The sequence below is a fragment of the Podarcis liolepis genome (assembly GCF_965112155.1).
Source record: "Podarcis liolepis genome assembly, chromosome: 3".
Classification (NCBI taxonomy): Eukaryota; Metazoa; Chordata; class Lepidosauria; order Squamata; family Lacertidae; genus Podarcis; species Podarcis liolepis.
The window spans coordinates 59,356,941-59,383,485 of record NC_139557.1 but is presented as its reverse complement, the minus strand read 5'-3'; the positions used below and the strand labels follow the sequence as shown (position 1 = coordinate 59,383,485).

Below are 26,545 nucleotides of genomic sequence, written 5' to 3'. Positions count from 1 at the left end.
CCCCACAGAGAAACTTACGGTCCTCAAATAAAAACATCTTGAAGGTCCCAGGCCACAGAGAAGTTAGGCTGGCCTCAACTAGAGCCAGGGCTTTTTCGGCTGTGGCTCCGATCTGGTGGAACACTCTGTCACAAGAGACCAGGGCCCTGCGGGACTTGACATCTTTCCGCAGGGCCTGCAAGACAGAGCTGTTCCACCAGGCCTTTGGCCAGGGCACAGCCTGACTCCCTCCTTTGGCAATCTTTGCGGAGCTCTGGCCCAATGGTTGCCAGTGACTTGAATTAATTAATTTTATAATGAATGATTTTACAGTGTTGTTTATGCTGTACTTTTGTACTGTTTTATTGTTGTTAGCCGCCCTGAGCCCAGCTTCAGCTGGGGAGGGCGGGATATAAATAAATTATTATTATTATTATTATTATTATTATTATTATTATTATTATTATTACTACTACTTTTTCTGGTTTATACAGGATAAGTCACATAACTGAAAAATGCTTTCCAATATAATTTTTTTTGCTTTATTTTTAATTTTCATTTCTTTCATATTAAAAGATGGTTGTACTTATACAACTGCAATGCTTTTGAGTCCCCCACTTTTATGAACAAAATCTGACTCACATGAGTAGAAGATGCAGTCATAGCTGTCAACTTACAGATTTGAAAATAAGGGACCAGCAGCCAAAATAAGGGATTTTAGTCAACCAGCAGCCAAACGAAGCCTCAAGCGGTGGTTCCCACAGCGCAGCAACCCAGCAAAGGGATGCAGAGGGGAAAATCACTACATTAAAATGCTGCACTGGTTGGAGGGTATGCTAAGCAGCACGTCGGGGCTGCCGTCGTCCTGGCGCGAGGAGTTCCATTGGCCCTTCCCTGCACGAGAGAGAGGGAGGGAGGGAGAGAGACTCTCGCCCATGCCGCCCGCGAGCCCGGCATGAGGTGGTTGCGGCGCTGTGGTGGCCGCTGAAGCGCTGCCCTTCTGCATCCCTCCCCACCCCCGCCTCTTCCTCCTCCCTCAGGCTGCCTCCTCAGGCCGCCTCCTCAGCTGCCGCCTCCGGCTTCCCCTGGCAGTGCGGCAGAAGTCTCGCAAGAGAGGGGCTTCCTGTCTGCCCACCGCCACCCGTCTCCTCATGACGTGCCCCTGAGGGGGAAAAGGGAGAGGCAGAGACAAGGCAGCTCGTGTGCGCGCTCTCACAAGGCAGAGGACCCCAAGCTGCTGCTTCCCTCCCGAGCCGGGTGAGCATGAAACCTGGGAAATTTAAGAAACATCATCAGTTCGGGACAGCAGCAGGAAATGGCGCTAGGATAAGGGAGTTTCCTGCCAAATAAGGGACGGTTGACAGCTATGGATGCAGTGATACACTTTTTATTTCATCAAATATCTCTCTATTCATGGGCTCTGTGTTCTGTGATAGCTCAATTGTAGCCCTTTCTTATAATCAAGGTATTATGTGAAATTGCTATTACACTGCAGTGAATATTCTCTGCAGTAGAATGCTCTCTACACAATTATTTTATTTAGGCACCATAACCACCCTAAAAATGTCAGCAATATGTTTTAGACTTAAAAAAATGGGGAAAATGCAGTCCTGGGGAGCAATGTGCTAAACTTGGAATTCCTTTTCAGTGAGGTGAGGAAAAATTGTATGGTACTTGCGGATAAGCGGGGCATATGTATCTGTGATCTTGTAAAACTATTTGATTGAAGTTGATAGCAAATTATACCTTGATTTTAAACAGAATGTTAAACTTCATCCATGTGATGCAACTGAATTAAATAATTCCAGATTTTAGAACAGGTTGAAGTACAATCACAAAAGTCATGCCGGATCAGGCCAAGGGTCCATCTAATCCAGTATCCTCTTTTCATATATGCTTGTGGAAAGCACATACGCAGAACTGGAGCTCAGCACCACTGTCCTCACTTCTGATTTCTACCAGCTGATATTCATAGGCATATTGCCTTTAACGGTGGAGGTGTAACATAGCCATTGATAGCCTTATCCTCCATGACGTTTGTTACTAATGAGTAAAATAAAATGAGATGACAGATAATGGTACTGCTCATGCCTTCTGCTTCAATGTGATAACTGTAAACATTCGATTTCAGTGACTTAAGCATAGTTTTATTTGACTTTACATGACCAGTTCAGTAATTGCAGGCTGTATCACTAGGGACTAAGAGTTTCCATTAAATGGGGAACACTAATAAAACAACACTTAGATAAGCACAAAAAAATCATTATAAAGAAGCAGAGTATTAGGAGTGCCAAAGTGAACACACATTAAAAGAACCTGTATAATTGTCATAGCTAAGGTGCTAACAATGGCAGTGTGCAAGTACTTATGTTAACCACTCTGTGCAACCTAGATAAATGTTGATGCAATGTGGTTAAAAAGGGCCAACTGGAAAGTTTCCATAGTGTGCAGTCCTCCATATCAGATTGATGTCAGATTATTTCATTTTTATTCTCTAGGGTAGATTGTTTAACAAACAGACAAAAGCTGTTTTAGCAAACATATGTTTTGTTTTGTCTAAATTACATAATTAGATTTCCTCTCCTTTTTGTTGAAAACAATAAACATGTTTATTTCATTAAAAATTCAACCCACCAAGATAGTTTACAAGATAACGAAGCACAACAATTTCCAACCCCCCCCCCCAAACCCCAAGAAGTAATGTGATAGGATTTGCTCACTAACCTTGTGTGGTCACTGGGGCACACAGCCAAAAGGCACGTCATCATATGGGGGCATGGCCAGTGGGTGGGATACTGTACCACTTCTTACATATTGGAAGCTGTGAAGGAATTCATGTGCATAATCCTAGTAAAGGGTGTGCTTCTAGGGGAGACAAATTTAATCTGCAAAAGTTCGAACAAAAAATCCCTGAACAATTAGGCTCCATAAAGATGGGGGTGTTCAATACAGTTCTTTGGAGAGGTTTGGTTATAAAAGACTTTGCTGGTCAATGAAACTATCTACCAATCGAAGTTTTGAGGCTCCATGAGAGAAGGAGTGGCCTAAGCAGCTCACCTCACCAAGTTGGGGGTGGTGACCTCCACATAGCTCCCTCTATATAGTTGAATATGAGTAGAGAGACTACCACTGAAGGGGACCTGAGCCAGATGGCTTATCCAAAAAGAGCCACAGGCATAAGGAGCAATACTCCAATTCCTAAACCAACAGGGATCCACACAGTACTGAGTGATTTTAATACCTAGCTTGCAACCCATTGCAGATCTGTTTAAAAGTTGTTGTTAATGCTTATTTCGAAACCCAGGTTGATGTCTCACCTCTTTATTGTAGGATTCTGACGGCAAGTAAATATTCCTGAAAGTGCTTCTTCACATAGGATGATAAATAGATGGAAACTTTGAGATATTTTAACTACAAATCATGTTGAAAAGCAAATCTGCCTATTATATATGAAAGTAACCTATTCAGAATTATAGAGGGCAAGTTCACAGTTGGCTGCAAGGTTCTATGAAAATTATTACTTTGCAACTAGCTTTCATTGCGTCAAGTAATAGGATCAAATAATTCATGAGCTCATCTGTGATAGTATTTTCTCAACAGATGATCACTCAGTTATAATATGATGTAGTAGTGCTACATCCAAGTGCTATCTTGGATATTGCAGTGGGACTGTGAACCTACTGTGGCTGTGATCTTTTCCCAAAAGGTCCACTCCCAGAGGTTTTCAACCTTTTGAGTCCACAGCTACCTTGGCCAACTACATTCTTTCTGTGGCATCCCTGTGGGGCTCAGGAGCCCAGTTATGTCACCCCTTGCCTGCCTACAAATGTTTAAAACTTGGGCTGCCTGATCCTGTGTTCTACTGTGTGGGAAGATTGAAAGTCTAAGCACACATACTAGCATGTTCTACTGAACTTAGTTGGAACATACTTCTGAGTTAAACAGCAAAGCTTTTTGGAACACATTAATTTCATGTCCAAAACAAGACCAGGTAATTCAGAACACTAAAATCCTCTGTGTGTGCATGCACGTGCGCACATGTGTGTTTTGGGGGTCAGGCAGAAGATTCCAAAAACATTCTGTGTTTTTGGTTAGCTCAGTTTAAATATCTGAGGAATAGGTTTCAGAACCAAGCTGCTTCATTCTATTTTCCAGTTTGGGAATGGTAGTAAATGTGGTAAGCTGTCTCACAACGTTTGAGATCTCTTGTCTGTGGCCAGCATAAGACGACACCTATGTGGCCCCCATCAATAAAGCCCTTTCCTTGGAGCATCTGCTAAACCATATGCCCTGGCTCTAGGTTCAGTAGTTGATAACGCAACCACTAATGAGCCTATCCATCATTGTTGAGCCTTGGCACCAACACATCATTTGGCTTGAGCAAAGAGGTTTAACCCGCCTTTGCAGTTGTGTGTGTGTGTGTGTGTGTGTGTGTGTGTGTGTGTGTGTGTGTTGCCACACAGATCTTGGTGCTACCTTTGACTTTGGTGGATCTGAAATGAGGAGTGTTATCACCCATGGTTAAAATGTGGTGGGGTTTTTTAAAGCATGACTGGTAATCCTGTCAGTAATCTGTCAGTAATGGCTTTAGGTGCTGGCTAAATGCCTCCTTAGTTGGCAGGCCAAAGCTGGAAGAGGGTGCCATGGTTTCACCCTTTGAGAGGCTCATCAGCATTAATGCAGCATGATGCCTTTCTTCTCCCAGCCACAGGGAAATGTCATTCCTAGTGGAGTTGCAGATAATTAAAGCAACTGGCTGAAAATAGCAATTAAAGGATAGAAAAAGAAAACGACAAATTTGAGTTCAGTTTGTTGCAACTACAACTCATGACTTTTCTCTGTGTTTAGGGAATATTGTGTACATTTAGACGTTTCTGCTTTCTGTTCTGGACATCATGAGGATTAGGGTGCTTCTGTTGTGGAGGATATTGCCTTTTCCTACCATGTAAGCCACAGTACCTTTATAAAAAGCAGTGTCTTCAAGGTGATGGTGCATTCATGGTTGCAAATGCTGTTCGGAATGTAGCTGTCTGCCATCTTGGGCATCTGTTGTATATTTAGAGCTTGACTGATTGGTGTGGCACAACTTCAACCCTTTTTGCATGATCATAGCAACAGGCCTAACTTTCAGACGTTCCTGCCATTTGTTTAACCTATTTATTAAAGATTGTGGATTCTCAGCAACTTTGGAAGCTGGGTGTCCCCCTATCTTTTGTCTGGCTTTAAAAGTGGGTGGCTGAAAGGAACAAGAAATGTATTGTTTCTTTCTCCTTCTCCCTGGCCTACCATACTTTTATGTTGCAGAGAGTCAACAGCAAGGGGATGTCTGTGAATGGCGGGCTCGCAGGTGCCATGTTTGGGATCCTAGGATTACACATTGCCAGGGCTGCTGGGGTGGGGTAGGGGAGAGATAATAAATCATGAGAACAAACGAAAGGAGCAATTACATTGGGGCAAGAGCATATTAGTAATTATAAAATTATTTTATAAGCATTTGGAAGATAAGCAGAGTAGAACAATTTAGCATATTCAACCCATAAAGGATACACAGAATTGGGAAAACTTGCCCAGTGCTAGCAAGCAAGCAAGCAAGCAGGCAGGCAAACAGTCAAACAAGCAAACAAAACATGCTTTTAAAAAAGAAGTAGCCTGCTAAATTGTTTGATTCCACTAAGCAAAGTAGTGAGGGATGTCTGCAATAGTCAGATGCAAACAGGAAATGAAAAAAGATAGTGTGCGGGGGGAAATGCCACATATTCACCTTAAAGGAAGAATACACTTCAGCTGAAGAGGTACATCCACCAAAATGCCTGTTTTAAAAGTCTATTTTTGAAAGACAAAATGCAATAGAGAACATTGTGAAGTTGATGCAATTGTAATATTGAAAAACAGTCTGATAGTGGAATTTTACATCTATGGTGGATATTCCATTGGTGCAAGTATTTCAGCTAGCGAGATGGAACAACTCCCCCTCTACTTCTCCTGCTGTCCTGGGGGTTCTCCTGACCCCCTCCCTTGAGCCAATTTCAAGGTATACAGGGGGAGGAGAGACTCCATGGCACAAGCGGAACTCCTTGCACAGGGCTTTGCCGACAGGGCTGGTTGGGTGAATCCCCTTAAGTATTTTTCAGGCTAGTTTAGATGGGATACATCAAACTTAAACAAAAAATGGGGGGAAAGGGTTGCTAGATTAGATGGCTTCAGATGTGACCCTAAGCATGAATGTTTGTACCTCTCCAATCCTATATGCTCCTTTTACTTCCTGGCAATTGATAGATCACTGTAGTCTTGTATAACTGTCTTTCATCCCCATGCATTAAGATTTACAAGTGAGAACCTACTCAGATTCTGAATGCCCATAAATCAGCCTGCCTGTGTGATATATGAGAGCTAGCAGTTTGCCAGTGCCCAACCCTAGAAGATTTGGAAGTCAAATACATCTTTGTTTGAGAGGAACTTCTTCTTTTTTTGGCCAAGGATTTGTGCATGATAGATGAATATGAGTAATAAAAAATATTGATCTTTGTTTTGGAAGAGTGGAATAGCCACACACTCACACCCCATGTTTAGTCTTTGGGCAACTTTGTTCATTACATGTTGAATATATATACACAGATCTGTAATATAATGAATGGCCGGTGATTTCCACCCATGTATTTTGCACTAGTGAAGGGCACTGGTCTTCAACAGGTGGGTTGTGACTCACCACTGGGTTATGGCCTGATCCACGGCGAGTTGCAACAGCAGCACTGCTAACATACAAATGTTAGCCCCTGTGGTGTAGTGGTTAAGAGCGATAGACTCGTAATCTGGTGAACCGGGTTCTATTCCCTGCTCCTCCACATGCAGCTGCTGGGTGACCTTGGGCCAGTCACACTTCTCTGAAGTCTCTCAGCCTCACTCAGCCTCACTCAAGGTTGTGGGGGAGGAAGGGAAAGGAGGTTGTTAGCCGCTTTGAAACTCCTCAGGGTAGTGATAAAGCGGGATATTAAATCCAAACTCCTCCTCCTCCTCCTCTTCTTATTGGGGAATGGGGGGGAGGGCAGTGGAGAATTAAGGAGTGGGCTCCCAATGCAAGTTTGTATTAAAGGTGGATCCTGGGTCTGAAAAAGTTGAAGACTCCTGCTCTAGGAAACAGGGAGTGGCTGTTGTTTCTCAGTAGATGTGCAAAGCATGAGACCATCCTTCCTTAAGAACACTTCCTGTCTCTCTGTACCTATATCTTTAGGTGCCAGGCGAAAATGTTCCTCTTCAACTAGGCTGTCAGCTGATTAACGTTCTATGCCCTTTTAAATGTTTTTGTGGGAGGGGCAGTATGGGTTTGTTTTGTTCATGTTCTTGTTTTTATTAGTGCTGCTCTGTGTTCTTATTTTGCATTTTTATGCTGTGAAGTGCCCTGAGATCTTTGGATAAGGGAGGTATAGAACTTAAATAAATGAATAAATAATTAGATGATAGATAGATAAATGGATAAGAGAGATCTCCAACGAGAGTAGTCTTTTGTGCTTGTAACTCGTTTACTTCCCCCTTTAAAAAAATTACTCGTGGAAATTACTTTCCTCCCGCTGAATAGGCTGGCAGCTCTGGAGTTTTGAATTCTTCCTGTCTCTTGCCTGCGTTGGAGGCAACGCTGCTAACTAAGCCTGTTTTCTATAGCACTTTGCTTAGGCCCTAAGTCGCTACCTTCTTAAATCAATCCTTACTGGATTCCCAGGTGTATTGCTGTTACACAACATTGCTTTTAAAGATTTCTTGCTTCACACCTCTTTACTTCCCCCCTTTACTATAAAGTTAATTCATAAAGATCTCCTTGCCTTTTCCTTTTCTTTCACGACCAGAGTCTTGTAAGCAATTTATGCCTCATCTTGTTCTGTCTCATTGCTGCCCTGCAACTGTGGTGACACATGATTCAGGGGGAATTGCTGCAGGTTCAGTCCCTCCAGACTCAATTCTGCAAATTAGCTAGTGCTTACAGTACATCCAGCATTACATCATTCTTCAGAAGATGTCTCTCTTTATTATAGCTCTTGTAGGAAAGTATCTTTCCAATGTTCTTTTTCTGTGCTCCTGATAGTGTTCCCATAAAAATAGCTTTCTTTTCTTTGATCACAGCAGTCTGGCTTTTTACATCCCTCCCCCTTTGTATCCAGCGTGCATACTCTGATCTCTAATAGTAGTGCTTGCAATGTTTTGACCATTGATTTCCTAGTACTTTACAAGTACAGTAGTTTGTTGAGTCTGTCATCATAACATATTGCTCCTGTGAAAGATAAGAGTTCTTTTTATATCAGTTGTTCCAAACAGAAACTGCAGTAGGTTAAGTCCAAGCTTAATAAAGTGTCCTTATGATTAACCTAGATGGAATCCAGACCTCAGATACATGCAGTCTGGTTTGCTTCAGGAGAAGCAAGAACTTGCCATGAGCCTTGATCATGCACATCCCCCATCCCATTCCTTCTCTTTTGTATACCACAGGAGATCAAGAACGTCCACTTTCAGTTTTAAGTTAAACATAGTTCCTTGTGGTGTCTGGTCCCAAGTAGCTGTGGTTTGTTTTTACTATAGTTATACTAAAGTATGATGCCATCCTGGTTCTTGACCTACCAGTTGAAAACTAGAGCCTTGGAACTTGTGCAGCTCACTCATATGCAACAGTCAGAATCATTTTCCATGTTTACTCTCAAGTAAGCCTCATTGTGTTCTGCTGGACTTACTTCCTGCTGAGTGTTAAAGTTTACAGCCTTTGACTATGGAGTTGAAAGCCCACATGTTTGTCTTCTGCTTTAATGACACTGCCAAAAGGGGATAGAATCTTGTATATTTTTAGGATTGCTTCAGTACATTTTAAGAAAAAACAGGTGGTAAGATGCTTTTGTTTCCTTTGTTAGTTATATATACATATACTGCATGGTATACATCTAGTTTATTTGAGTAAGCAGTATGAACATGTAACTTCTGACAGTGGGTGCAATCTTTGTTTAAATCTTCTTGACTTCAGTGGAATTCAGCCAGCCTAATTGCATACATATGATTGCAACCAAGGCATTAGCAGTCAGTCCATGTTTTCTCCATTGGCACTGAGACAGCTACTGAGGGATGTAAATTCTCATTTATCTATGAATGTGACGGTGTATTGGCCATAGTACCACCTGCACCAGCATGACTTTCCGTTCATGTTGGCTAAATTCCACTGAAGCCAGGAGTTGTATATAGTTTATTTTTATTTATTTATTGTTAAAGCAACAACAACAACACAAAAAAACCTAATCTGTTAATTTGGAGTGCAGGCTCATAGTGCTGAAGATCCTTGTGTCCCATTTGGAATAATTTATTGGTAATGAATCACCCATCCTGAGTGCATTGCCCTCAGCTTTTGAGGGAAAGGGGCAGGATGTAGATATGATTAATAATGTGAACAGTATTTTTGTGTACTTGAAAACTTGAGAACTTCAATAATATATATATAAATATTGGTTTTATAAAATAAAAGGCTTGAGGTTTCTCCAGGGAATGCTTTTCTGATGGGTCATGGAGCTTTCCTTTTTTGCCAGTGATATATAATTGAAGATGCATATTTCTCTAATATAAACTTTGTATATCCATGTCACCTGCTTCTGCCTAATATTATACAGCAGAGAGAAATGTAAGAATGATTAGGTGTGATTTACACTTTCTTGGTGGACTTTCACATATTAAAGTGCTGCAACTTCAGTCTTTATACAATTTCATTTGAGATTTTTCTTGGAACTCCAGTCTAAAATGTGTATGTTTGCATATGAAATCCCTCTTGTCACTCTACATTCCATCTTTTGAAGCCACTGCTGTCATTTAGGTTTGAAGAGAGCCTTCCCTTCTCGGATAAATGTGATCATTTCCCCTGGCTCCTTAGTTTGCAGTTCCTTTTTTGTTTTACCTTATAACAGCAGCAGATGATAAGTTCCTCCTGGTTTGAATTTAATTCTGCCTCACTTAACTAGGTCCTCCACGGGACAATAGCTCAGAGTCACATAAGCATCACTCTGTAGCCTCAGTGGCTGTTATCTGAGTAGATTCTCTCTGGGGATGCCTAAATGCTACTACTGTTGGCCCTATTGCACTACTTCCTAGGGACTTTTATTGTCAGATTCTTCACTGATTACAAGGCTGCAGGACACATCACTGACCATGTATAATGTGTTGTGATTTCTTTCTTCTACCTTCTGCCAGCCTGCGGTTTTGGTTTACAAATGTGGTGGCTGTTGATTTCCCATGAACCCTACTGACCACATTCACACAATTGCATCTTTGCCTATAAGGTGTGATATGAATGAGTTCATTGCTCCTTCTAGGGGCATTTACATGCTGCAATGTAGAAATCTTCAGTTAAGCAAAGTTTAGAACCAGCCAGGATCTTAGAGCACGGTCTGGTTTAATATCCTGGCATTATTTGATGTTGCCTGGTTTAATTGCTTGTGCTGCAAAAGGAAGAAGCAAAGGGGCTCAGTGTGGGGTGCAAAAGGCTTGTTTATCTTGGCTTATTTAGCGGAGAGAAGATTGTCTGCAGTGGGGCATTATGCATGACAATTGCTTCCCTGCATTGTTTTATTTTTTGTAGACCATACAGTACATAACAATTCACAGAAAGTAGTCATGAGAACCTTCTTTCCCCCTCTCTTCTTCCTTTTGATATGATTAAATCATGAATGACACAAATTATTTTAAATTAAATTTTAATGTTTTGCTACTTCACGACTTGACTACAAACCTATGGCTGTCCAAAGTGCAGCTCCCACCAGCTTCATCCAGGGTTGATGGGAATTAAAGTCCAGCAGCATCTGAAGGGCCTCAGTTGCCCTGTCTCTGGTTTACCCTGTGGACAGCATACTTTTGCATTGTTAAATGCCCAGGTACACATGCCAGGGAATCTTGACTGGATGAGGCTGTTTTGTAAAGTGTGGGAGCTGTTCAGAGTTGTATATGCATAGTTCATTCATTTTGCACCTCTTTAAAAATGCTCAAATAGTCAAGTAGTCCCAGATGCAGCACTGTGTATATCTATGATAGTGGGTAATTTACAAATGTTGGTAAGCTAACAATGTCCAAAGGGCCACAGGTTCCCCATTCCCATCCTAGAGGTTGTCTGCAGGGCTTTAAGGGGGCATTCTTTAATGCTTTATCAGAAATCTTGCACAGAAATGTTTGGTTCAGTATCCAAATCTGATTAGTATTGATGAAGTACAGGCCATTGGGAGAGGTAATATTTGCTTGCTTGCTTACTATATGATAGCATGTGTTGTGTCATACCAGACATGGGGAAGAGAGACAAGAGATTATTGTTTCTGGCTGCAGTTGAAAAAAAAATGGGAGTTCTCCATACTTTAGAAGTTGACAGTTCTTCAGAATTCTGCCATGGTTCTCTGCTTTCAAAATATATTGCAAGAAGGTTCAGTTTTCCAAGACTTGAAATATGAGCAACTTACCATGGGTTGAATCTATCAGTGTTATTGTGTGAGCAGAACAGCTTCCGCACATGCAGTGGTATTTTTTCTCCCTCTCCTCCCCGTCCCCTGTACCCCCAGCACCCTAAAGCTCTGGAGGGTTGGGAGAAACTAGAAAGCAGATTTTGAGCAATGGAGTGGGAGGGGAGGAGAATTCATCCCACAAGCAGAAGTTGTTCACTGGAGACAACCCCATTTGTTTATATTGTCGTTGTGTATTTCCTTTTTTGATATACTTCATTTGTGGATCTTAAGCATCAGGATACCCAGTACAAAGCTGCCATCTATTTCTAACAACATTTCATGGTCTCTACTAACATGAAGTCATTCAGAGTAGTGGATGGGGTGCAGTGTTCAGAGTGCAAAGAGAATATTTGCCAAGCTGCCTATAGTGCCTTTTCCTTTCTCACATAACACCTCTCTCATAAAGATGGGTACCTTGCTAAGGTTCCATATTCCCTTTCATTACTTGCCAAGTTGCTTGTTTTGTGATCCTACCAATCAGATGCTGTTTTAATCACCCAGTCTTTTTGTGTTGATTTCCTTTTGTTCCAGAGACGAAATGGAGAAGACATTCCTGTGGCCCTAACTAAAAACATAAATCACAGACGATTTGCTGCTACCTTTAAACTTCAGGAAGTGACAAAAACAGATCAGGATTTATATCGCTGTGTTACTCAGTCTGAGAGAGGATCTGGAGTCTCCAACTTTGCTCAGCTTATTGTTCGAGGTAAAAAAAATAAAATTCTTTTCTGATTGCTGACATCAAATGTTTTAAAAATAAAAATGTGTTTATCTTGATAATACCTTGAACTCAAGTGATATAGAGAGGAGAAGCCAATTGGACGTTGCTGGAATCCTCATGGAATAAAACAAAAGTGGCTGGTTTCTATTTAGAAAACCACAGATTATCTAAATGATATTTAATGACATAAAAATGTTTAAATATTTATTCCATGGAGTTTGCTTTGTTTTTATACCAATAGAGATGAAAACCTGACTTAAATGTTCCCATTCATTATTACTTTTCTATAGCCTTACTGTACTTAATATTGTTATGTGTACAGAAATCTCTGAGTGGTGAGAGACATCATAGTTTCCAGCACTTACCCTAGGTTTGGTTCCCCTGGAATGAAGGTCACGGGACACTGTGGTACTTTATCACAAATTGTACAAAGAATATAGGAAGTTTCTTTTTGTACTAAAGCTGTGCGCATGCACAATACATTCAAGGTCCATCCTTCTCGCAAGGATTCTGAGAACTGTAGTTGATTCCTGACAAAGCTGCAATTTCCAAACTACAATTTCCAGGATTCTTTGGGGAGGGTTGTGTGCTTTAAATGGGCTTCAACTGTATGGTGTGTATCTCAGTTCTAGACCAAAGTTAAGGAAATAAATTTTGTCTCCCATTGAGGAATGCTGACATTTTCAAAGTCATCATTTCATTTTTATTTCAAGTTCTTAAAGTATTTAAAAGTTTTACAAATTATATTTTATACTATTTTATATACGCTGCTTAGAGGTTTGATTTGATTAAGTGGTCTATAAATTTTGTCAAAACGAAATGAAACATAAATATATTTTCAACAACTCGTTGAGTTCTACCTAAGATCTTAGATTCAGGTAGGCAGCTGTTTTGGTCTGACGCAGTTGAAAATATATATATATAATGTCCATTAGCACCTTAGAGGCCAACTAAGTTTGTTCTGGGTGTAAGCTTTTGTGTACATGTACACTTCTTCAGATACACTGAAACAGAAGAATATATAAGGGTCTGGCGACATATGTTTCTGTGTATCTGAAGAAGTGTGCATGCACATAAAAGCTCATACCCAGAACAAACTTAGTTAGTCTCCAAGATGCTACTGGACTATCTATCTATCTATCTATCTATCTATCTATCTATCTATACGAAGACCTTAGTTATTGGCTGCATCAGCTTAAAGCTTGAGTACATAGATTTCCTTGCTTCCCGCTATATTTGAAAAGCAATATGCAGTAGTAATGCTTCCTTGTTTGTCTGGATAACCACCAAATAAACCTCGTTAGTCAAAAACATACCCTGGGGGATAAGCTACCCTGGTGTTAAAACTCTGCTGAAAATTAACTATAGTGACAGGTCCTATATCTCGATGGCACTTTAAAGCTGACATCCTGCTACATGGATACAAAAGATGGTAATTTTAAAGGAAATTTTTGGGCCACTGATACGAATTGCCTTTAATAAGAGCTGGCATAGTATTGCCCATTGTCAAAGATGACCCAGGGGTAAGAGTTTATTAGTGCATTTCTTCCTAAACCGAAAGTGACAGGGCATGCTTAAGGTCTTTTTGTTGCTGTTTGAAACAAATGAAAATTTCAGTGTGGAGTTCCCATGCTGAAGAGTATCGATCTACGTGTTCCCTCAGCCGCAGGAAGAAGAAAAAAGATACGATGAAATGCAATTTACTTTGTCATGTTCTGAGTATTGCTTCCATATCATTTTGAGTAATGAGAATATCTTCAGCTTGTAGAAGACAAACTTTGACAACACGGGTTATTAGTGAATGGAAGATGAATAACAGCAGCTGCTGATAAAATGTGTGTTAAAACTAGCCTTGTCTGATTGCCCGAGTATGTTAGATTGACTATATATTTAAGGTGTGCAGTTTAACAGTTGCAACTGGCATGCCATTGTGGAGGATGAAAGTAGGCATGGTAGAATTTAAAAATAAAAATATATATTACTCTGTTGAGAGAAGCTTTGTGTTAATATATTTTTGTCTTTATTACTTGAAAATTGGAAGTTTCATGTATAAATGTCTAGAAATATGACAGAGGAGCATGTCATGTACAGTGGTACCTTGGTTCTCTAACTTAATCTGTTCCGGAAGTCCGTTCCAAAACCAAAGCGTTCCAAAACCAAGGCACCCTTTCCCATAGAAAGTAATGCAAAATGCATTAATCCATTTCAGACTTTTAAAAACAACCCCTAAAACAACAATTTAACATGAATTTTACTATCTAATGAGACCACTGATCCATAAAATGAAAGCAATAAACAATGTACTGCAGTCACACAATCAGTCAATCAGTAGCTGAACTGGTTACCACACAATCACAAAACAAAACAAAAAGTGCTGCAAAAAACATACACAAAATAAATAGCAAAAACAGACAGACCTCAGCGTAACACTCAAAAACGGAAGTGTGGCACTCAAAACGGAAGCGTAACACTCAAAAAGGAGCATGTTCGGCTTCCAGAAAAAGTTTGCAAACCAAAACACACACTTCTGGGTTTGCAGTGTTTGGGTCCAAGTTGTTTGAGTACCAAGGCGTTTGAGAACCAAGGTACCACTGTACTAAATCAGACCCTTTGTCCAGCCAACTCATATTGTCTCCACCAATGGGTGGTGCCTGTCCAGAGTTTCAGACAGTAGCATTTCCCAGCATTACCTAGAGGGATTGAACCCAGAACCGTTTGGATACAAAGCAAGGGGATCTACCACTGAACTATGACCCTTCCCCATTCATACAAGTTATTGCTAGCCAACATCTAGACTTGTCACTGAGACTCCTTCACATTACTTTCATGAACTGTAGTAGAGCTTAGGTGACTTTTCATTGCATTCTTTTGATTTCACAGGGAAGATTCTATAGAAATTTTATAGTTGAATTATGTTTACCAAAGGGGTTTGTTGGCATCTGTCTGTCTCAGGAGACAGTGGAAGACTGTGCCTTTGGAGATCGAGTCAAACCATTGGAGAGTTACAGCTCCTGCTGTAGCTGTAGAGACAGATGCCGGAGAGACATGTTTTATTGCAGCTGGGGTAGATGAAGGTGTACAGTTTTGCTGTTACAAGTGCACCATGGCATTTCTTCTCTCTGCATTCCTCCCAGTGACCATTCCTTATCTGGTCACTTCTGTGGATTCTATACAATGTTTATAGTTGAATTATGTTTGCCAAAGGTGTGCCATGTCAATAATGCAGTGCTTGTGACCTGTGACGAGCTGAGAGTTATAGATTTTAATTGATTTCCATGCCACAGCTTTGACACTTTAGTATTTGTATTAATAGGTGTCTTATGCCATTTCTCCTCCAAGGGATCTGACTAGTTTTGCGTAGGCTGACAAAACTAATTAGAGTGAATAATCTCCTAAATATTCCTTCAATATCTTTAAATGAATTTGGTGCCTGGCGTTATTCTAATGATCCAGTCAAGTCCCCCCCCCCCCAAACAACAACAACAACAAAAGGCTCTTTCTTAAGAAAGAAAAAGGCACATATCTCTCAGGAAAACTGATAATCGATCCCTTTTTGTACCATTTGTAAATGCCTTGGAGGAGCATTGAAATTGTAAGACTGTGTGGCAGGGGTAAGGTTCATTTTCATCAACTCTGACATTCGCATGAAATTTCAAATATCACATCCAAAATCAAACCATGTGCATTTAGCTACTTGTGGAAAGGAAAACAGAATACTGTATGTGTAAAAATCCATTTTATAAAAATATAATAACAATAACAATCATAATAATATTCTCCTCCACACACATTTAACAGGCCGTATATTATTTCGTGACTGAAAGCCTGGATAAAGAGAAATGTTTTCACTGTCATCATGTAATGACGGCAGTAAGTGACCCTCTCTGGGGAGAACATTTCACAGATGGGGAGTCACCACAGAAAAGGCTCATTCAAATGTGCCCACAGAGGCCTTCCTTGGTACACACCATGTCCCCATTTCCTTCCCACTGAAATTAGACCTAGAAAGCATTCTTTTGTAGCCAGTGAACTACATTGTGGTGTGCAGTTTGTTGTGGTGTGTGTGTTATCCACAGCAGTTTCTTCAATTTGCAAATGTGCCCACAGGCCCCAAAAGGCTGGTGGCCCTTATTATATAGTAAAGTCCTGTGTTAATTTACCAAAACTGAGAAATTAGCTAAAAGTAACATGTTACATGCAGCACAAAAACTTTGGTTATGTAACATATATGTGACCCAAGTGCTGAATACATTGCACGACTCAAGGGCCCTTAAGTGAATCTTATTCCAGATACTCAAGTCTTAGAGGGGCACTTGGACCTCATTGACCGAGCTATGTAGGCTACTCAGATGGTGTTGTGTAACAGCCTGAACTTCCCTGCCCTGTTGCTTGTGCTGCTTTACTTTTTCAGATAGTCAGCAGACTAAAAATAGAGCACAAATCCTCCAGGCTTGAGAGCCAAAACATTTCATTTGAGTGCTGCATCTCTTAGAATAAACAAGATATTTTTACTACTAAAATTAAACTTTATATTTCTATCTCAAATTTGATTAGCGCGTTAGATACAAATTATGTATAAGTTTGTAGGAAAACAGGCTGTAGGTCCCATAAATATTTTGTAATGAAGCAAATAGCCAGTTGGCTATTCATATCCAAAATGTGCTTGGTTAGGTTTTCTTGAACTGGTAAACACCAATATGTTTAAATTATAAAACTATCCTTGCATGACGTGGAAACTGTTAAATATGGTTATTTATAGTGAGCAGAGTGTTGTTTGCTTGCATTGACTGGTTAATGACCCAACCAGCACTGATGCACATACAGATACAGATTATAAGAACTGATGCAATGAAACTGTTCATTTCTGGGAACAGATTATATTAGTGCAATCCAGACATCACCATTGCTCTTTGAATTTGTATCTGTTCCTGTAAGAGTGTAGAATGTATTCATGACTTGCTCAGATTGTCCATATTTAACAAGAAATTAAGGCATGTTTATAGGTGTACTAAAGCAGAACTAAATTCCAGTTTTTTATTGTTCTTAGATTTTGTTGCTAGCTTTGCTTCTCCCTTCAATCTCTTCCCATACTTAGGTTTGTTTAAAAAAATGAGTGCTTGGGGAAATCCAGCAGGAAGGCTTTCACAGTATTTATTTAAATGATTCCTATCTGCCACTCACTGTTGGGTACAAAAGAAAAATCTACTGGGTTTGACATCTCTGTAGTGTTGTGCTGGATTGGTGAGCCGATGTATAGTAATGATGAAGAAGGAAGCCGCTTGGAATTCAACCTAGATGGTAGAAAATGCAAGATGTCAGTGAAGCCATATATTAAAGAGAATTTGAATTGGAAACAGAATCCCAACCTGCCACTGGGGGCATTTTGATCATTTTGATGTATTAAACTTTTATAGCAGCATTCAGATGAAGCTGAATTACTATACTTAATCTTGGGTGGTTTATGGTCTGCTGAGGTTTTAAAGCAGACATTGTTTGAATGAGTGAATCTGGGGTTAATAATAATTTCCCCTTATTTTTGTACACTGGGTGTGTGCTGTGTGTGTGTGTGTGTGTGTGTGTGTGTGTGTGTGTGTAAACATCTTACAGTGTCAAATTGAATTGCTGACAACTTGAGCAGCCTGAAATGTTGAATACTGTGTATTGCACCTGAGATTATTTTGTTTAAACAATACTTATATGTCTGTGTTTTGTATGTTTGTGGATGTGCACCCACTGTATGCTTGTAATATTATATATTGTGTGCATGTATGTGCATCAATATAAAAAATGCATCCATGGCACATATAACATGGTGGAATAAAGAAGCAACTTTACTTTTTCCTACAGCAAAAATCTAAATTCTGTATGGTTGTCTTCTTTGTCAGTAACCACAGATGAGCTTTCCAAGTCCTGAGCACGGCAGTAAAAAGAAATCAATTACTATTAGAGTGGCACTCTAGGTTAGAGGCATTATGGGGTTCACACTTGGTTTTGCAGCAGGGAGATGATACTTAGCTGCAAATCAGGCATGATGCAAAAGATGGATGAGACAGAGTTCAAGGAGCAGTAATGTGAGGGTCCAGCACTATCTTTCCAAGCTGTCTCAGCAGCATGATGGATGGCTTGGTAGCAAGAAGTAATAATACTTGATGATGAAAGATTCATCTCCAGATCATGAGCCACTACAATGCCTACCTGGCTGGTGCTCCAGCAACACAGTGATTCCTGATTTGTTATAAGGATCTAAATTACTGTACTTAAGCAAGCAAACCAGGATGTTCAATTAGGAACCAGTTTTTTGTTTTGTTTTTTTGGCAGCTGCTAATGAAGAAGGTAGCGTATCAACCATTCCTGCTCATTGTAAATGTAATTACCCCATATTTATGCATAGTACTTGTTGATGAGATCTTGTAAGCTTATGCTAATATGGTCTGTAATTTGTTACCTCTAGAAATCACTCTCTGTGTGCCTTCTGGTCATTATCGTGAAACATGATAAATGATCTTGCCCATGAGGTGTAAATGAAAATGAAATGGATAATTGGATGCTATGTCTAAAATGTGGCTGGAATAGTTTTTTGCAATTATAATTAATTTTTCCCCTCTTCTGGTTTGAAATAAGGTGCTTTGCTATGTATCAGTGACCTTTAATCATCTTGGCTTTTGTATTGTTTGAGAATAATTTTTCAACAGATGGAACAAGGCACACTCAGAATAGTTCACTTAAATCCTTTTCAAACAGTTTCAAATATTTGGCTGTTTAATAATTCACAGGAAACCACTAATCATGACTTTCCTAGCGTAGTTTATAAAAATAGTATATTTATGAGCACTTTGCTGCTGCATCTATGATACTCTGTTAAACTATAGTTGGTCAGTTATTTATAGGGTCAGTGCAAATACATTGCTAGTGGGCCATGTATATGGGTGGGAGAATGACAATGAATTGTCCAATGTAACCCACACAATATTTCATATATTGGGTTAAGAGCATACCCAAGTTCGTATTAACATATGTGCAGATGTAATGCCAAACCATAGCTAGAAGTGGGGTTGGTGGCAGTGTATAGTCCTCTAGTACTTTGTTGTTGTTATTATTTAGTCGTTTAGTCGTGTCCGACTCTCCGTGACCCCATGGACCAGAGCATGCCAGGCACTCCTGTCTTGGTCAAACTCATGGTGGTAGCTTCGAGACTTCTAGTACTTTTACCTATCCCTTATTATTGAATAGTGGCTGGATAGATAGATGATTGATGATAGATAGATAGATAGATAGATAGATAGATAGATAGATAGATAGATGATAGATAGAATGCCCTCATAATATAATTCTCTAGGCAACCTACAATAAATTAAATTTAAAGCAGGACTAAAAACATAACAATTATGCCTTCAAATGCCACACTAAAATTCTTAACCAGCAAGAAAGACTAAAAGAAAAACCATGGTTAATGATTGGCTAATATTGCATCTGCATACCAGCCCATGGAATGCTCATGATTTGTTGTAGATTGCCATGACTACAGCTGTGAATATTGTCCATCTCTGTAAACAAAGCAAAATGTATTCTGTAGGAGAAACTTGTGTTATGTCCTGATATATCAATATTTATATATAATTTATGGGTTTTATCCAAGAAAGAATTGGCTTATCTGTGTGACCCTTTTCCATTTTTCCGAAAAGCTTATCAATAATTCAGACCAAATGAATTATGAGAACCATAGGGTTAGAATACTTACCACTGGGAAATCCATTTATGCTGACTGTGGGAACAAAGGCTGACAATGAAGCAAAATATTAGCACTGGTTTGTAAGCAAAAAGTGGCCTTCTGGTTTTTGGAATAGTATAGCAATTGTAATTCAGTAGCATTGTTAGTATCTTATTATACTAAACTTAGAAGAAAAGTGACCAAGTGTTCATGGAACACCAGTTTCCTTGTGTTTTATGGGCATATCCAAATATTCCCGAACCACCCAGAGAGCATAATACAGATTGCTTGAGGCCAGATCTAGAAACTGTGAAATCAGAGAGAAAATACTGACCCCCTGTAATGCAGAGGATGTTTGCCTTAGTTTGCTTTGGTTTGGTGTCAAATCAGGTTGATCACATTCTGCTAAAGGAGAAGGAGAAACAATTTTGATGGTGAAATATTGTAATATAAATAAGCTTGCTTCTTTGAAGTTGGAAATTTGGTTGCAAGACAAATGAAAATCATTCTAGCTCTGTCACCCTGGTTTATTGCCAGATCTTTAGGCTTCATTATTATGGAGACACTTCAACAGTTAGTCTGAGACTGCGTTAGAAATTTCTGCACCCATTGGAGTGGCTCAGGTTGGTTCTAGCCCTGCCCCTGCTCCACAACCTCTTTAAGTGCTTCTGCTTAGCTGGGATGTGTTCCTAAACTCTTGCTTTTCTGGACGAAGGTTGAAGATGTGCATGTATAGAAACTGCTGCTTTAAATTGGCTGTAGCAAAGGCAAGAGTTGCATCTTTTGCTCCACCCATTCTTTGTCTTTGACCTCACCTTACCTCTGGCTCCCACCACCACTGGCCTGTGCGTGCGTGCGTGCGTGCGCGCACACACACCCACCAACCCGATTGTTGCGTGGTAGAGAGTAGATTGCAATGATTCCTGACTCTCAATTGTTAAATAATTGCAGCAACAAAAGGACCCCTCTCAAATTATCATCAAATTATCCTCAAATTATACTACTGAAATGAAAAAAATCTGGGAGAGGTAACCAGAAGTGGTGGTGACAGGGTTGCTTGGAAGGACAGTGAACTCAAAAACAAACACCTGGCCTCAGAATTCTTCAATTCTTAGTGTGTATGTTTTGCACTTAAGCTGAAGTGAATGATTGCTTTATTTAAATAAGAAGGTCACATGTGCAATGGACACGAAGCGAATCCTGCTTTTAACTTCTGCTGACAGTGCCTAGTTGTAAAGGACTGATCCTTTTTTATTATATAAGGACAGATTGTAAAATGATTGCAGTGGTGTTTCAAATTGAGGTGAATAAAATGCCACGGTGATGCGCAGGTTGTGAAACTCAATATGCAGGAGTTAGCAGTTTCCGCTGCAAAATCATTCTTCGTAGTTGAGCATGCCAGGCAGTCAGGAGACATTGAGTCACTAAGATTAAACGCTCCCAGCTATACAGTTGTGTATGACTTTTGTATGTTATACATAAAGTTGGCATGTTAAGTGGGAGCTTCTATGACTGCACTGAACTATGGTGCGCACACACACACACACCCCCCTCTCTGATTTTTTTTAAAGTTTAAATTTTTTTGAGAATCCAACTTCAAAATATCAATAGGATGTACAAATCTAAGGAAAACAAAAAACCACAACTGACTCAGAGTGCTGAATTTTGATTGTTGCTGGGAACTGTTAGAAGTCCCAGAGGTTGCAGTCCTAAATTCGTCTACCTGAGATGTGTGAGACCTGCTGGCGAAGAGTGGGTAATACACTTAAAAATGATAATAATTCCAAGTCATGACTTAACACTAAGTTGATGAGCACATCTCTCCTCTTCCTGTGTGGCTGGGGAGGCGAATTTGCAAAGAATTCTGGCTTGTCATTGTCATGCAAACCAGGAATCCTGGCTTACAGCAAATCTGATCAGTTTTAAAAGCAAGCCCACTTCAAGCCATAAGTTATGATGCTGGCTTGTTTAACTAACTGCAGTTTAGTGTAACCCAATATTCCTGGCTTTGTAACAAGTAAAACTAATTTCCACAGAAGTTTGCTTCCTGGCTGTGCAAGGGGAAGAAGGAATGGGTGAGACCAGATCTTTGATCTTTGCATCTAATCCACAGAGTGCCAAATGTTGGTTTAGTGTTACATGTAAAGGCAGCCAATACTTGTTCATTGTTATCTCTGGCTTCTTGCCCAGTTTTGGTATCATGCCTTGTACTTAACTCGCACATGGAATCAGTTCCAAAAAGATGTGATCAAGGTCTTGGGGTTTCTGGGGGCTGTGCTGGATTTTCATAGGTCCCAGTCTATGACTGAGCACTGACGTAAACACAGACACTGCAAGTCTGCTTTCATGATTCAGCTGTTAAACAGTTATACCACTCTTATCCATCAGGCCCCTTGTAAACACACCTTCCTTCCCCTGGTCATATTTGTTGCCACCTGTAGGTGATAAAAGTTTCCTAAGTGTCCTGCAGTTGGGAGACAGAATCTATGCATCTTCTACCTCAGACACTTAGTTGTGAAATATTTAATTAACTTGGCAGGGGGGAAATGCAGAGGAGACACTGCTAAGCAGTTGAGAAGAGGCAGGACTGAGGGGCTGCCAATCTCGATATGGCTGAACAAAAGTAGTGTGAGGAGAATGCTGTTGTGCGCAGGTCCTGTTTGTGGGTTTGGCATCTGATTGGTCACTATAAGAACAAGATGTTGAACTCGATAGGCCTTTGACCAGATCCAAGAGGACTCTTCTTTTTTAATCGTATAGATCTTTATTGAATTTTAACATAAAAATTGACAGAATAAAACCTAAAACAGGTAATTTAGAAACAAACCCCACCCCAGCTGGGCTCTTCTTATGCTTTCTGTTTCCAGTCAGAATGATTTTGTGTGCTGCAAAGGCTCTGCTTTTTGCCGTCTGCAGCCACGTGGCTTACACAATATGTTATCAACAAATCAAAGAGCAAGCTATTGAGAGTGTCTGTGTACATGCTTGGTAGCATTCTCCTTTGCGTCTGAATGAGAACCTGTACTGCATAATACAAATTGTAACAGAAATGAAAAGAGTCACAAAGTCTTGTTGGTTCTCTGGAGAAATTGTTGAAAAATCTGCAGATCTGGACGAATGGAGTTAACAAATCCTGTAAAGCGGTTGTCCACCTTTAAAGGGAAACACTTGGTTGATGTTAAAACAAGAACAGTTATTCTCTAGTAGACTATAGCACATGGCCCTTTTTATATTACCATTTTAGACAGGGTGCTGATTTGGGAACTTAATTTTTGGAGTGTTTTGTGAAGGGAGTTTCCCAATAGAGTGCCCAGTGGGGTGTCAGGAGCAAAGGACAGAAATCCACGTTGCCCTAATTTTTTATCTTTGTGCTGAGCTCCTGGGATCACAAGGGTGCTCAGTGACTTCAAAATGAACAGGCTGGCTGTTGATTAACTGCCCTGGTCAATAGCGTACAGTCCTTACATTAATAAGGAATGTGATCTGGTAGGAAAGAGCTTAAACCAGTGTGTTTGGAGAAAGCCCAGTTAAATCCTACCTCTCTTTTAACAGAGCTGCATCCTGAGGTACCCTTTCTGTCAGTTTTCTCTGGACCTCCTTAGATTAACTACGATCTCAATCACTCTGTGCGTTTACAGACAGAGACACCCAGCATTTGTGATTGTGACTGTATGCTTGTGTTTTGAATAGGATCCCATAATCCAGAGACTACTGTAGCAGATCTCCCACCTTCAACGTTCCCTGCCCCATCCAACCATGGACAGGGAATGTGAAAAGTGGGGTGAGCAAGCTAGCTCTGCCCCTGCCCTATTGCCCTCCAGAGAGTCCCCACCCCCATGTTTTCTTTCCAGATTCCTATGACACCTGAGTATACTTTATTTCTAAATTGATGGTACTGCTTGCAAAATGTGATACAGAATTAGTGTTGGCTGCTTCATGTCTTCCATGGTACTGTGATCTCAAATGTCCTTTTTGGGGGTACAAAAGTCAACATGCTGGTCAATTCCAGGCTGCCTTTAAGGTGCCATATGTCTCTTTGCTGTCATTTTATATGCAAGTGCAGTTTTATCCCCCCCAGTAGATGATCCCAGTGTTTCCACAAGCTTGTAAGTGACATTTACTTCTGATGCTAACCACATTAACTATGGAATGAACACCATTTGGTTGTGGAAATATATACAATAGTTTAACAGTAAAAATGAACAAAGGTCCACATGCTAGCTGCACCATGAGCGTATTTGTTTATTAAAAGAATAACGGTTGCTACATACCAGTATCAGCCCCAGTAGATGCTCACATACCAGTGCCAATGCCAGCACTAGCTGCCCCACTTTTGGTTCCAGATTAAACAGTGTGGAAGCAAACTTTTTTTAAAAAAAAAATCATCACAGGAGAAAAATTGTGATGCAGTTTTCCTAGTAGAAGGAATCCCCAGATTCTACGAATCTAAATTCAAAACAAACTACCGTATTTTTTGCTCTATAAGACTCACTTTTTCCCTGCTAAAAAGTAAGGGGAAATGTGTGTGCGTCTTATGGAGTGAATGCAGGCTGCGCAGCTATCCCAGAAGCCAGAACTGCAAGAGGGATTGCTGCTTTCACTGCGCAGTGATCCCTCTTGCTGTTCTGGCTTCTGAGATTCAGAATATTTTCTTTCTTGTTTTCCTCCTCCAAAAACTAGGTGCGTCTTGTGGTCTGGTGCGTCTTATAGAGCGAAAAATACGGTAATTCTTCATAAGATTTCCCCCTCCAATGCACAATGTATATTTAAAGCTAATTTGGACCTCCAACTGAATCTAATCTCAATGATGAAGCTAGCATTCATGATGACAGTTCATTTGCTGTGAAATTAAGATGTTAAATGTCAAGCTTATGAAGGTCAATCACATTAAGAAGAAACACTAAACTGTGCAGAACACCATTCCACCAGCTCTGCTAGTGTGGAATTTTATTTTGAAATAGAGTTAAAAATGCAGGCAACATCTGATTCTCGAGAGGAGTTTTATAACTGATACAGAGGCTCACTTTAGGCGTTTTTCCCACTGATTCCTAATTGGGGATGCCCTCAACCTTTGACTTCAAAGAACAGGATACTATGTTTAGAAAAATATACTTCAATTAACAGCATGCTTGTTGTGGATTAAACTATGCATTCATAAGGCTAATATATCACTGCATAATACATTTTTCTTAGGTTGGAGGCACAAAGAATATTTTTATATTAGCATATACATTTTGGTTTTAGGCTCTTGAAGACAAGGAGATGTTTATAAAGTCTCTGCATGTTTCAGTAAATTATGCATGAATTTTAATCAGTTATTAAATGAACCAGTAATTGTTGAGCGGCATTATTAATATTCTTCATAACACAATACTCTATCAGAGCCAGAGGTGTGGTGTAACTAAGAATCCCAAAAGTACACTAAATGACAACTGAAGCATGCAGTCCCAATATACCAGATAAACTTTTCTGATGTTACCTAATTAAGTTTCCTATTAATGGTTCTCATTCCTTATTCTACAACCCGAGCTATCAAATGTTCCCCAATTATAATTTCAAAATTACAGAGTTTACTTTCCTATTGCAAGTAACCTGAAACTTTTTGCATCTTTAAACAGAAGTTAGTGGGCAAAGTCTGAGGCTGTTAGACACTGGGTTTATATCGCACCGTTTTCATACGTATATTCCATGACAGCTTTATATGTATATAGCCTCTAGCAACTCTTAATTCAAGGAGACAGAAGGGGCTCATCTTTTAGCTTGCTATCCCATTGCTATGACTCACAAGGTTGATTAACAAGCTCTAGCGGATTATCTCAGCAAATCCCAATTCAATTTCTGAAATTATATTTTTGCAAAGTATTGCACGATAGGAGATAGTAGAATGTGGACATACCACACAGTGTCGTAGCTAGAGCTGGACCGTCAGGCCAAAGTCCAGAGTCCTGCACCCCAGGGTGTTCCCAGAGAGCAGCAGTGGCCAACAGGCCAGGACAGTAGCACCTAGGCTGGTGGGCATGCCAAGATCACTAAGACTGGTTGCCGCAGCATGCATTCATTCATTCATTGCATTTCTATTCCACCTTTTTCCTTCATGGAGCTCAATGTGGCCTATACATGGTTCTCCCCTTCCTCATTTAATCCCCATGACAACAATGTGATGTAGGTTCCCCACCCCGATGTACACCTGCTGAGCAAGAAATGACAAGAAAGAGGAAAAGCCTGCAAAGGGGAAGGTATTGAATCAAGTGGCAGGGGATGGTCGCTTACCAGGATTTATTTATGAGTAAACATTATAGAAAGATCACAGGTGTGAGGAAAACAATGGCTATAGAGCACTGTATTAAGTGTTGTATGGAACTACTGTTTTAATTGTGCCTTAGATAGGACTGAAGGACCCCAGAGTATGGAAGAAGCAACCAGAGTTGGTCGGTTTCCCTTTTCTAGTGTAACACCCACTTTTGGTTGGAACAGATAGGACTGGGGGTCCTCTACCCTCTACAACAGTATTCCAATATTGCTTCCATGCATTGCTCACATAGAGCTGGAGAGGGGCAAGGACAAAGGAGGGCATTGGCTCCCTCAGTTGTATCCTCTTTGCCAACCCTGTTGGGAGAAAAAATAACTAAAGAAGAG

At 40.2% G+C, this 26,545-nt stretch overlaps 1 protein-coding gene across 18 annotated transcripts in view; it reads left to right on the top strand.

Moving 5' to 3' along the window:
- PTPRK (protein tyrosine phosphatase receptor type K) overlaps nucleotides 1-26,545 on the top strand; it is a 330,112-nt gene that overhangs the window by 167,149 nt on the left and 136,418 nt on the right. For all 18 annotated transcript variants that reach the window (XM_083497982.1, XM_083497980.1, XM_083497977.1 and 15 more), the window contains exon 6: nucleotides 12,012-12,186. In XM_083497982.1, the coding sequence (XP_083354108.1) occupies nucleotides 12,012-12,186 (175 nt within the window). The remainder of the gene's footprint in view (nucleotides 1-12,011; nucleotides 12,187-26,545) is intronic.